General features: G+C 37.0%; 1 protein-coding gene across 1 annotated transcript in view; it reads right to left on the reverse strand.

Moving 5' to 3' along the window:
• USH2A (usherin) overlaps positions 1 to 12,898 on the reverse strand; it is a 391,068-nt gene that overhangs the window by 228,708 nt on the left and 149,462 nt on the right. The window contains exons 26-29 of the mRNA XM_074863712.1: positions 9,614 to 9,887; positions 6,391 to 6,594; positions 6,185 to 6,265; positions 3,733 to 3,918 (exon numbers count right to left, since the gene is read on the reverse strand). Of these exons, the coding sequence (XP_074719813.1) occupies positions 3,733 to 3,918; positions 6,185 to 6,265; positions 6,391 to 6,594; positions 9,614 to 9,887 (745 nt within the window). The remainder of the gene's footprint in view (positions 1 to 3,732; positions 3,919 to 6,184; positions 6,266 to 6,390; positions 6,595 to 9,613; positions 9,888 to 12,898) is intronic.

Raw genomic sequence — 12,898 nt, forward strand, 5'->3', positions numbered from 1 at the left:
AGAGAAGCGTCAGAGGATTGTGATCAGTGGCACAAAATCCAGTTAGAGGCAAGACAGGTGTGGGTACCCCAGGGGTTCGTACTAGGGCCAATACTGTTCAACATCTTCATTAATGACCTTGATGATGGGGGAAGCGTGCACCCTCAGCAAGTCTGTGGATGACACAAAAGGATCACTAAGATGATAAAGGGGCTGGAGCATGTCTCTTATGAGGAGAGTTTGAGAGAGCTGGGACTGATCAGTTCAGAAAAGAGAAGGCTCAGGGTGATCTATCAATGTGTATAAATATCTGATGGGAGGGAACAAAGAAGAAGCAGCCAGAGTCTTCTCAGTAGTGCTCAGTGATAGGACAAGAGTCAGTGGGCCCAAACTGAGATACATGAAATTCCACCTGAATACAAGAAACCACTTTTTTACTGTGAGGGTGGTCCAACACTGGAACAGGCTTCCCGCAGAGGACTATCTCCATCTGTGGAGATATTCAAAACTCGACTGGACATGGTCCTGGGAAACCTGCTCCATCTGACCTTGCTTGAGCTGGGGGAATGGACTAGATGATCTCAAGAGGTCCCTTCCAACCCCAGTAATCCCATGATTCTGTGATATTCTGGATTCCAAAGGAAAGTAGAAGTAAAGCTGCTCACAAATCGCACTGAACCAGTGTTCTAAAGCTTCTTTCATTTGTTTAAATACTGATTCTAATTTATATTCCAAATTTTGATGCCAGCATGTGGAATGCACTGGAATGCAGAGTAAAGCAACCCAGACTTTAGGAAAAAAAATTATTTGATGTGATGACTCTGTACTGCCTTTATTACTCTACTGAGTGTGACTGGCTTTATCCAAAGTGTATCAATGTTATTACATGTTTCTCTGAAGGCAAGATGGGCTAGCATAGTATTCCTTGAACCCACAAAATTTACACTTTAGCTTTATACTCTCATCCTATGAAACAGACCCTGAAAACCATGTTGAAATATGCTACCTTCTCCAATAAACTCCTGGTTCAACAGAAACTCATTTTAAGGATTTAAATCTGCTGAATATTCCTTTCTCAGATGAAAGTGAAAAAACAGTTTGACATTTTGAAGATTACAAGGGTCAGATTTTGAAAGATTTTGGTTTCTGAGGAGTCAGAAATAGGCATTTCAGACTGTGGGATTACGCTCATTTAAAGACCTACTTTACCTTTAATATTTAGCTCAGCCCTTCTTCTTGACAAGGGTACAATAGGTTCTTCTGAATTTGACAGACACAGGACAGCCTTTTGGGAAATGGGTAATGCTATTAATAATTTTTTGTTACTGTGCTCCAGTTATGACTCAGGACCCTCCTGCACATCATGGTAATTGTTCACAAGAATTTACAGTCTAAGTATAAAATAAAACACAACAGATGGGTATAAAAAGGTGCAAGGAAAAAAATAAGAGAAAGGGGTGGCCAGTACCCTCAGATACATTTACAAGCAGGAGATTAAGTGGTGCCTTAACAGTGAATGAAAATTTGAAGGAGGGAGTGGAAAAATACCAGAGTTGCTTCATCAGCAATCCCACTGAGAACTGTGGTGCTTTCCTCTCTTCTGTTGCATTAGCAAGTCTGGCTGTTGGACTTACTGTAGCATCTTCTCATGGAATTCAGCAAAAGAATTTCTAAAGAAATTTTGCTGAAATTAGGGAGAAAATAAGCACAATTTCCCTTCTCAGCAAACTCAAAGGGAAAGTGAGCAAAACCAGCATCTTCTGATGGGGTTCTGTGTTTATGTTAACTTTTGATTAATGAGGAAAGATAATTCAGCAGGGAAAGACACACTTTTTCTTGGGAGTCTCACAGTTGTGGGTAACCATTTCTCAATATCCACAGACTAGCCCATCTGTGTAGGCTTCGTTGAAATCAACAGGCTGAAGGTAAAATAATTGCAAGATCAGTGATTTAATTTTTCACTTGTCTCAGCTCTGACCTCACCATGAGGACATGAATTACGTATTTCATACAATGCCAAAACTGAAAAATACATAACTAAACTATTGGGCAGCAGTTATAAATAACAAAAGAAAGCACTCCTTCCACACACAAAACTGAATTGAAAAACTTACTGCCATAGCAAGTTACAGAAACTGAAAGCATAAATGTATTAAAAAAAGAAAGACAATTCTACCACAGATCATTAAGCATGATGGTCCAGATGCAACTTTCAGCTCAGGAATTCTACAAACTACCAGTTGAATTCATATTAACAGGAAGACTCACTCTATGCTTAGCACATTTCTTACATTTTCTTCCTAAGCATCTACAATGTGACGTTGTCAGAGAGGTCAATGTTTCAATACAGCAATTCTTAAATTCTTAGGGTCATTTTATTTTGCAGTATGCAACAGCTATCTGCTATAATAGACTAAAGAACTAGGATCCATTTACTATCTCTATTTAATATAAAGGAATGTCTTATTCTTCTGCCTCCTGAAAGCTGCATGCAGAAAACCTCTTACTTTTTCATACCCCTGACACGTAATCATGCCACAATGCCGACAAATTTAAACAAAATTTTGGTTCTGACCATCAACTGTGAATAAACTATCTAATCCACATGCTTCTACTATGGCTTTTAATTCCTACTAATATAATTTGTATTGCTTTACAGCATAGATAAAGAGTATTCAAATCAACAAGTTCTTCAAAGAAATCACAGTAAGAATAGAAAGCCCATGCAGTTTTGGTATTGTAAGCATATTACTCACAAATAGTCAAAAGATTTCAAACGGAAATTTGAACGCACCAGCTTTGAGCATGATGTCATTAGCACTTTTTTAATTGTTATATAATTAATCTTAGAGTGTGTATAAACAAATCTCTTGGTTACAGTTTGCGTCAATGAAAGTAAGATTTTGTACTATTGCCCCATTTAGTCATCACATAACATAATCCAAATTATGTGCTCCCTTCCCAGGCAACTTTGTAGCAGCCAGCAAAGACAGACTGTTAGAGAAGTGAAAGTCAGATTCACACTATCCTGACAAGAAGGGAGGTCCCAAAATGTTCTCTGTGTAGCAGAGAATCCAGTGTTTCTTCCTAAAACATCTGCCTCCTATGGGTAAAAAGACCTAGATTCCAGGAAACATCTCATGTGCAAGGGTTCTGATAGCTCCTGTCCACAATCCACAGCTCAACAGTGACCAAACCACATAAACCCAAGGCCCCAGATTCCTTCATTCCATAATAACCCACCTCCACATCCCATTGGTATCAACCAAAGCATCTGATTAACATAAATGCATCCTAGTTCCCACTGAAATTAGTTAGGTTTATATGATCAAAATTAGGCAAATATATCAAGTGCTTTCACACCTCAGGTCAAATAGTATTTTATGGGACCCACATTTAGAGTTAATTTAGGTGAACTAGATGTAACAGGGAAGGTAAAAAAAAAAAAAATCACATATACCAGGCAAAAACAAACAAGAAAAGCATTTCCCCCATAATCATCAATAGGTTGGGAAGGCATACCTTAAATAAAATTGCTTTTTAGTATTTGTGTTGCATCTTAACTTCTATTGTTCTCTGAAGTCAGCACATTACTATGTATGTAGATACAGACACAAATACCACCCTTCCAAACGTTATCTATGCTGTGTATACACAAAAATAGACAAGCAATACTTTATAGCTCAACAAAAGGCAGTATAAGCATCCTGTATTATTAGATGTGCCTAAAAAATGGTACTTAACAACATTTACCTGTGAGCATACTAGTGTCAGCAAGCTCAGCACTAGCGATGGGTACACTGGGACCATCCTCTTCATATGCTTTCAAAATGTACTTCTCAATTACACCTATGACCCCAGCAGGTTTGTCCCAGGTGACCTCAATGCTGTAACCATTTATACTGTGAACTCTTGAGGGAGTTGGCACATTTTGTGGAACTGTAGAAGGATAAAATAGAAAATAGAGAAAATGGCAGTTCTAAGGAGACTATTGCCCCTATTCTTCACTTTTAATGGCTGCAGTAAATCAGACTCAACCATTAGCATAAATACAATTTATTAGAGTTGTAACTTTTCAGCATTGATTTAATATGACTGCACATCTTGAGCTATTCAGTTTAAGCTATATTTCAGAACCATCAAAACCCCATCTACATAACATTCCTTCTTGTCTTGTTGTGATTTTCCAAAAACATTTAACGTATCAAACATATTTAAGCATCGCTCACAAAGAGAGGAGGTGGATTGTATGTAGCTAACAAGTTCAGGCATTATAATCATACAACTGAATGAAGCAAGACACTATTGCAACAGAGAAGAGATTGATATTTATCTGTTGGATATCTAAGCCACAGAATGCCATAACTATGAAACATTTGTAAATGAGAATGCACATTTTTAGAAAAGTACTTCAAAAAATTTAAGCTCTTCCATTTATTTTCATATTTCCACAATGCCATACAACTGTCTCAGGGCAAAGCAGAGATTTGTAAGGCCTTTTTGAAAAATCCTTTGCTTCTGATCACTCCACATTATGAAAAAGAAAAAAAAAAATTTAAAAGACTTAAATGAAGACGTTTAAAAGAACTGGAAAGCCAAGCTCATATATGCATACAGTTGCTAATAAAAAAAAAAAAAACCATCCCATTTCCCATAACCTTTAGCTATTTATTAGATATTACTATACCAAGTAAAGGTCTGGCCAGTAACAACTTCATCACAGATGACTGCACAAGGGATGCAGAGGAAAGGCCCAAGGAACACTATGGCAGGATGATGGATGATGAGTTTGCTGTAAATGCATGTGGACTCCCTAGCCCTACTGATGATCATTTGCTTTTCTTACCATCAAATAACCTATTTTTTTGTAATTTAATTTTTTTGGTTTCATTAAATATGAATGCAGCCTTGTTTTTTATAAGAGTAGTAGAATGAAAAGTGTAAAAATACCTGGAAGTTGTGATTCTTGTGTAAAGTAAGAATGTGATGCTCTAGGAAAGCTTCGGTTACTACAGTAATATATTGATTTTATTAGTTCTGAAGTGTATCACAGGGCAAGGTAAGGTACTGTATAGCAGATGGTCTTCTCATAAGGGACATAACAAAACCAACTCAAAAATAATTAAATAGTGCAATTATTCTCCAACCCTGGGGAACATGGACTTCTCAATGCTGTGGTCAGCTTGAAAACATAAATTTGTGGTAAACCTTACAGTTGTCAGACAGCTGATATGAAAATATGCATGTATTTTCTCTCTTCTGGGTGGTACACAAAATAATGACAGTAAGTTGTATAATAATGCATTTGCATGTCCAATATTTACACAGGTATGGTATCATTTTTTAAGATCATACACTGAATAACTTGCATCAGAGAATTGTCTACATTGATGGAATGCAATTAGGCTTCAATTTACAGAAGAGGAAAAGTTGATTAAATAAAATATGAAGAACTGTAAATCTTCAAATATTGCTGGCTCAATAAAGCGTGCAAAAACACTGACCAGAAAAGAAAAGGTCCTTTATATTTTCTTCATAAAATATAGGAAAAATTTTATCTTTAGGCCTCAGCAAGTATTGTGTTCCTACTTTGAAACCTTCTCCACAAGACACACACTGTTTTTCTAGTAAATATTGCCACATTTTCATACACAACCTGTGGACTACTTGTTAAAAGAATCCCCATTCAGCAGCACTGAGCAACATACCCTTGTGCAGGTAACATAAAGAAAACCCTCTTCTCCCTAGCAACTACATGGCCTCTTATCTTCCACAGCTTGTGCCTGCTATCGCAATATCTCCTTTCGCTACACTTGATTTTGTATCATGAAGTTATACATAGGAAAATATAGATTTACTTACTCCAGCAGACTCACATACCATGAAGTTTGATGTGCACGTGTGAACACACCTAGACGCACGGCTGCTCTTACTCAGTTAATGCAGTTCAATCCTTTCATATTCTTTGCTCTCATATAATTACATACTCCAATATATATTTGGAAAAGACCTTGAATTATGCGTGGAAAATACTTGCCTGAACACTTTATAACAGAAAATAGTAATCTGGTACCTCGTCAAAGCATTAAGCATTTTTGCTCCTTCAGAAACACTATGCAACTTACACTACTCAAAATTGTTGTGATGGGATAGATTAGATAGCTGATGAAAAATAGGAATAAGTAAGCCTTAAAATTATATTTACCTGATTCTCTTGTACGAACATGGGTCCATACACTAGATACTGATCCTCCTTCATTTGAGGCAACCACCCTATAAAGGTATTCTTCAAAGAATGCAGAGAAGCATCGAGGAGAAAAAAAACAAAACAAAAAAGCACTGAACACAGTAATACATTAATACAGCACGAAATAAAAATGATGTATTTCATTTAAGGAACCAGTGTGTTACCTGTAAATGGTTGTAGACTGCTCTCATAAACACTCTGCTCTTTTCCTCGGTATACAAGGATGGAGTCATTTCCCCTGCAGTTAACAGCACTGTCAGTTGATAGGCATCCATCCAGATTGACTCTGACAGCACTGCTGGACACAGATGCCAAGTTAACGACAGCACCTCGTGTAAATTTAACATCCTTCATGCAACCACCGAAACCTAGCAAACAGTAAGGGATTAGTATCACGTAAAGAGCTTCAGTCATTAATTTAGAATCACTTTTGTTTGTTTCAATTCTGTATTTTCAGTATTAAAGACTGTAATGTGAATATGTTGACTTCCAACATGACATTCTGTCCCCCCTTTCAAGATACTAAGCTGGTAAAAATTCCTGGTATTCTAGTGTTGAGTTCCTGCCTTACTAAATTGTGATTTCATTGTTATCAATTCCATCCCATGAGGAAATAGCTTTCTGTTTTCTCTTCTGTCACTTCTCTCTTTAAAATTATTACCGTAAAAGTGATTCTGAATTTGAAAATCAGCTTTCTGCTGGTTGTTAATATTTTGTTAATATACACACTTCCTCAAACTGAGAAGAAAAGCCAGATTAAAAATATAATTAACTTCAGGAGATCACAGAGGTATATCAGTTTATTCTAATGGGGATATAACTGGTATGCTGTTTACAAACATACTCTAGAAACATAACCCCAAACTGTTCATTAATAAGAAAAAAAGTAACTTCATTTTACATTGATTTATATATATGCATATACATAATCTCTCTGTGTGTAACATTCCTAACATTACTAATATATTAAATTAGTTACCTGCAGTAAAAACAGCACTACAAAATTCAGGATACAGTTGTCAAAATTCCGATATATTTATACGATTTAATTTACAAAGAAAATAATACATTGATACAAAATAGTGCTCAAATCTGAGTAACGTACAGTGATTGGTGTTCAATGCAAAACCAAAGTAAACAGTAACCAAACCAAAGACTTCAATTCATTGAAGAATTAACTTTATAAATTAAAAACCAGCCTCTCACAGATCAGTGCTCTTTTTTAGCTTTATGGAAGTACCATATTTATATCTTATGTACTTTTATTGCCTTTATTATTGCAAAATAGCAGATCAGAGTAGTATTTGTACTTAGCCACCTGATGGGAGAATCTAGTATCCATACATAGTTCATGCAAAAAGAAAGGGATGCTGAAAGTGGACACCCATTTTGAATCATCCTCTAAAACACTTTTTCTCTCCACAACACTAGGAATTTAGACAAACTGCTCCTTAAAATGAATACAACCTAATTTAAACTCAACTCCTACTCCACAGCGATCAGCTCAGTTTCTTGGGCAGTCTGTGGTAGAAGAGAGAATTAGTCCCAGTCTGCACAGGCATCTTAATTATTAGACAAAATGAACAGTTGTTTAATTTGCATACCGCATAACCTATTTTAATACATTATTTTGAGTTTCTTTTTATCACTATTTATCACTATTTGAAGATTTCTGACTGACATCAGCCAGGTAATCTTGTTTGCTGTCAGGTAGCTGCAGAGTAAGTAAAGACTACAAATTCTCACAAACATTCCTGTCAATTCTCCTCCATCTTGACCTCTCAGGAGGGCATGTGATGGGTCATGCAAAGGCCCACAGACCCTAGCTGAAATTTCTTAAAATAAAGTTGTAAGTGACATGGAGGTGGGGTGGGAGAAGAAGGATGTTTATCCCTTTTTTACTGTGAGCAAAACAATACTCCTTTATTCAAAATAACTACCAAGCAGCCATTAATTGAGAAAACCTTTTGTAAATATTTATTAAACTGGGAAGGTATCCATATTATATTATCATACCATTACATCATTATAGTGCTAAATAAAAGTATGTTTCAAAGCTGTAATGCTTAATCTTGCTCATCTAAGTCTACATTTAGGAACACACAAGAATGTTTTTATCTTCAGCCACTCTGAAGCACAGCCGCCATCTTATTTTGCAGCATTCTGAGGAGGCTTGCTGAAAAAAGTAATGTTTATTGATGTGCCTCAATATGCACTTCAGACATTCACTTTAGATGTTATTTTGCCCTAGATTCTTTGTTCACAGATCTCTTTGCTGCAGGAGTTGCAAATGCATCCGCTCACAAGGCTATACCATCTGCTACGAGGCAACACTGACAGGGTATGACGGGCTAGCTCTTTTGGGCCATAAATATTATGCACACAGAACCTGGAAGAAGATTATAATATATGTGATGCCTACAGCTGGAAGAGTACTTAAAACAATATTTTTGAGCTCTCTGTGAATGCCAGTGCATGGATTTGATTCAAACTCTTCTATAGCTGTGAAATCACAAGGCTTCAATGGAGCTCCGCAGAGCTTACTAGATTCCCCACTAATCACTTACTGACTGCTACTTATTTGCCCACAGTGTCTGAAAAATACACCATGACTGATGAATAGCTTCATAAGTAATGAAAAAACACTCCCAAACTGTAAACAGAGCTAGTTTAATAGACACTTTTTCACTACATTTCATATAGTAGATCCTTTTGTGGAGGCCATTAGCATCAGGCTGTAATTAATGTTTTCCTCTTTTCCCTAGAAATTTCTCCTGTTCCACAACAGAAGGGTCACAGTGATGGCCAAGAACATGACTGTCCTCCCTGCTCCTGACAACATGGAAAATATCATGGTAATGTAGCCAAAATCCAAATTCAGGCTTTTATTCTCACATAATTTTTCAGACCAGAACCAGTATCACCTAAAAAAGGACTAATAAACTCTCAATGATTCTTCCATGTGGCAGCATCCAGCCTCATTACAGTGATTTAAGCTATATTTACTGTCTTTCACTGGTTTTGTATTCCAGATCTGCAAGTGACACAAGTTGACCAAGTGAAAAAATTATCTTAACTGGCTTTCTCTAATGAAGATCTGAGATCTGGTTGGGCACCTCAGATTACCATTTGCTACTCCCCAGTTCCTCTCCTATGAGTTAGAATGCTTCAGATACCACTGGGCTGGAAGAATTTTTACAGTATTACAAAAGGATCAGGATTAAGTAAAGCCAGATGGGTAGGGATAACTGGTAGTTAAAGCAACAATGGGTGGGAGGAAAAATTCATGTTACATATTTATGAATTTACACTACCAGCAGCAGAATGTCCACCTTGTGTATGATGCCAGTTTTTGAAAACCACGTGTTCTTCTTGGTGTCATCTTACCTTGTTCTAACCCCAGTTCTTTATAAAAATTCTGAATCTCAGGTGGAATTCCTCCTACGTAGACAGGTGAGTTTACTTTCAGCTGCTGAACACGGGGTTCGAGGGTCTGCTCTCTCAGTTCATTCATACTTGCTGAAACTACGGAGCCCTCCTTGTTCACTGTGACTTTGTTCCACTTTCCATCACAGTAAGACAGTCCTAACCAGAGATCCACTTGTGTAAAGATAATGCCAGTTTTTAAAAAGATGTTTAATATTCCACTTTTCAGTTCAATCTATATATTTTAAAACAAAAAAAGATTTTGAAAGAGATATTACATACACAGCAACAACTGACAGTTATTTTAAAAAAATAATCAAGAGAGTCAATGAACAAGATCAATGAACAAAATCTCTTCAGGATAGCAGAAATTACAACAAAATTGTTTACACAAAACATGCTAAATACAGTGTATCGCTTAATTCAGACTGTAGGAAAATATATTCTGGTTTTTTGACAACTGACTTTGGCGCTAACGTAACTTAGTAAAAAGAAAAGACAATGAACCAGGACTGTTTTGCTTTTTTTGAGGATGAGAAAACAGTATTTTATCTATCAATTCATTTTTTAGAAGAAAGTAACAAGATAATAAGGAAATGAAATGTCAGACCTGATTAAGGTCTTTTTAATTGGCTGGTGAACTCAATTTCAAATTTTTCCAGCATACATTGATCCTGTATTTCATCCTATTCTTCTAAATCTTGTAAGAAAATAATTGTTTTTGTATGTGCTTTTTGAGATTAATGTGCCAATTCTCTAATAGAAATACATTTTGCTTAAATTTTCACAGCAGAAGTTTCCAAATGCTTTACTGCAAGACTCTTTATCCTGACTGAATGGAACACAAGCGGGCCGAGACTGTAAATTGGCAGGTATAGAGCACTAAACACTTAAGTGATGAACTGGTGGTTGAAAAATATGAGTATGTTCACAAAAAAGCATTACTGTTTCCATGCCAAAACCTTATTAAGTGAAATAAAACCTACAGATTTAATACAAATATTTATCATCAGTATTGACAAACTGACATATTTAGGTTACTGATAATATTAAAATTGCAATACTTGTAATTCGTCTATTTCCTTAACAGAGACCCCAACTGAAGAAAGAACTTAGCACTTGAGATGTCATGGGCGATAGAGGTCCTGTTGCAGAGTGCACACTGACTGCTTGCTCATAAGACAGAGGAATTTTGTTTATTTGTTTCTTTGGGATGACAACTTTTCCTATTTCCATGAGTTCAGAGCCCTTTGTAGCCAAGGACTCTACAATACAAGTGAAGGACAGAACATGGCATCAATGCTGATGAGTATAGCTTGAAAAAACAGTCTGTTGGACAAGTCACCATTTTTCTTCACTGATGAGAATTAATATGAAGCACACCGTGCTGGTGTGAAGAAAGCACTTCAGCTGCCTGACTACAGTAGTATGCCAGTCAGTCTGCCAGACCTGGAAGCTAGAGAGAAGACATGGTGTTTGACATAGGGTTACTACTCAGCACATCCCTCTTCCAATTTACTCATCTTGGCATAGTCTTAAAGCAGGCAGAGAATGATGCTTGTGCTTTTTGTGATGACATGGACTGACATTTAGAATGCCCAAGTGCAGCTAAAGATAGAGGACCACTGTTCACTTCGAACTGTTCTGCATGGTGAAGATAAAAAAAAAAGCGAAGTCCTGCATACATCTAGCATTCTCTCTGGTACTGAGCATAGGTTCAGAAAAACAACAGATTAAGTGTTTGCTGTGGATAAAACTCTGGGACCGCTTTAAAAAAATGCTTGAATGTTGATCTGTCCTTGGAAGATATATTATTACTTTAAACCAAAAAATGTATGAAGATCATCTTATTCTTCTGCCAGACATCTTTGTTGTCATCTCTCAAAAAAACAAGAGCATTATATCACAGCTCTAAACCTGAGCAGGTTCTCAGCTTAATGCTTAAAAGCATACTTGCTTTTCAGAATTTGGGGTACAAAGATTAAGCACAACTACAACATTTTATTAATACTGTTCTCTATGCACACAATTCTTATTTTGATATATCTGAGCATGGAAGGTTGGAATTAGGAAAGCCAAAGCTTAGCATGAATCTGGAAGAGGACATGAGGGGCAAGAAAAACTTCTACAGTCCCACTGGCAGGTTGTGACATTTTTCTGAGGTTGATACAGTGACTGATTCTGATTAATAATTTTATTAATGACCTGAGCAATAGGATGCGGTATACTCTCAGCAAGTTTGCAGTTGTTAGCAAAGGGGGCTGCCACTGGTATTTGAGACACAGAAAGCAGCTTTGAAGAAAAGGACCAAGGGTCAAGATGGATTACAAATTGAGCACTGGTCAGCAATGTACCCCTGAAGTGATGAAGGCCAACATGCACTGGCCTGTATTAGAAATAAGGTAGGCAGTGGGTCCAAGGAGATGATCCTTCCCCTCTATTCATCACACATAAGACTACATCTGAACTACAGTAATCCAGTTGTGGACGCTCCAGTATATGAAAGATACTGGCACCCTGGAGTGAATCCAGTGGAGGGGCACCAAGTTGGTCAGGGGTGGAATACCTGATGTATGAGTTGATTCTGAGAGAACAGGGTTTGTTCAGTCTTAAGAGCAAGCAGGAAGAGAACTTAACTGTTCAACTACCTTATGAGAGGATAAAGAGAAGACAGACTCAGACTCTTCTCAGAGGTGCACAGCAAAAGGATGAGAGGTAAAAAGACAAATTGTAACAAGAGAAATCACAGTTAGATATCAGGTTTATTTTTTTTTCCATAATGAGGATGGTTAAAGATTGGAACAGGCTACAGAATTTGAGAAGCTGTGGACTGTCCGTCTGTAGAGAAATGCACAATACTCAAACATAAAATGTTTGGAGCAACCTTATCTAACTGAATTGGCCCTGTTTTTAGTGGAGATTTGGAATAAATTACTTCAAAAGGTCCCTTCAACCTGAATTATTTTGTGCTTCTGTATTTTTCTTCTCTGCAGGGACCAGTCCTTACCTCACTCAACCTGCTTATAAACACATGATTTTGAAGATGAAAGGAATATCCAGCCATAGCTCTGAGAAACAAAACTCAGATAGGGTAGAGGCTGCATTGGAGGCTGAATGACACTTTGTTAAACCTGTCATCCAAAATGGTCTCAACCAATGTTGAGCTACAGACTGATTATGCTTTCATCTCCTTTGAGCTGGGAAGTCATCCTGAGATTCAGGGGTATCAGAAGAGACAAGCAACAG

The sequence above is a fragment of the Strix uralensis genome, chromosome 3 (genome assembly GCF_047716275.1).
Source record: "Strix uralensis isolate ZFMK-TIS-50842 chromosome 3, bStrUra1, whole genome shotgun sequence".
NCBI lineage: Eukaryota > Metazoa > Chordata > Aves > Strigiformes > Strigidae > Strix > Strix uralensis.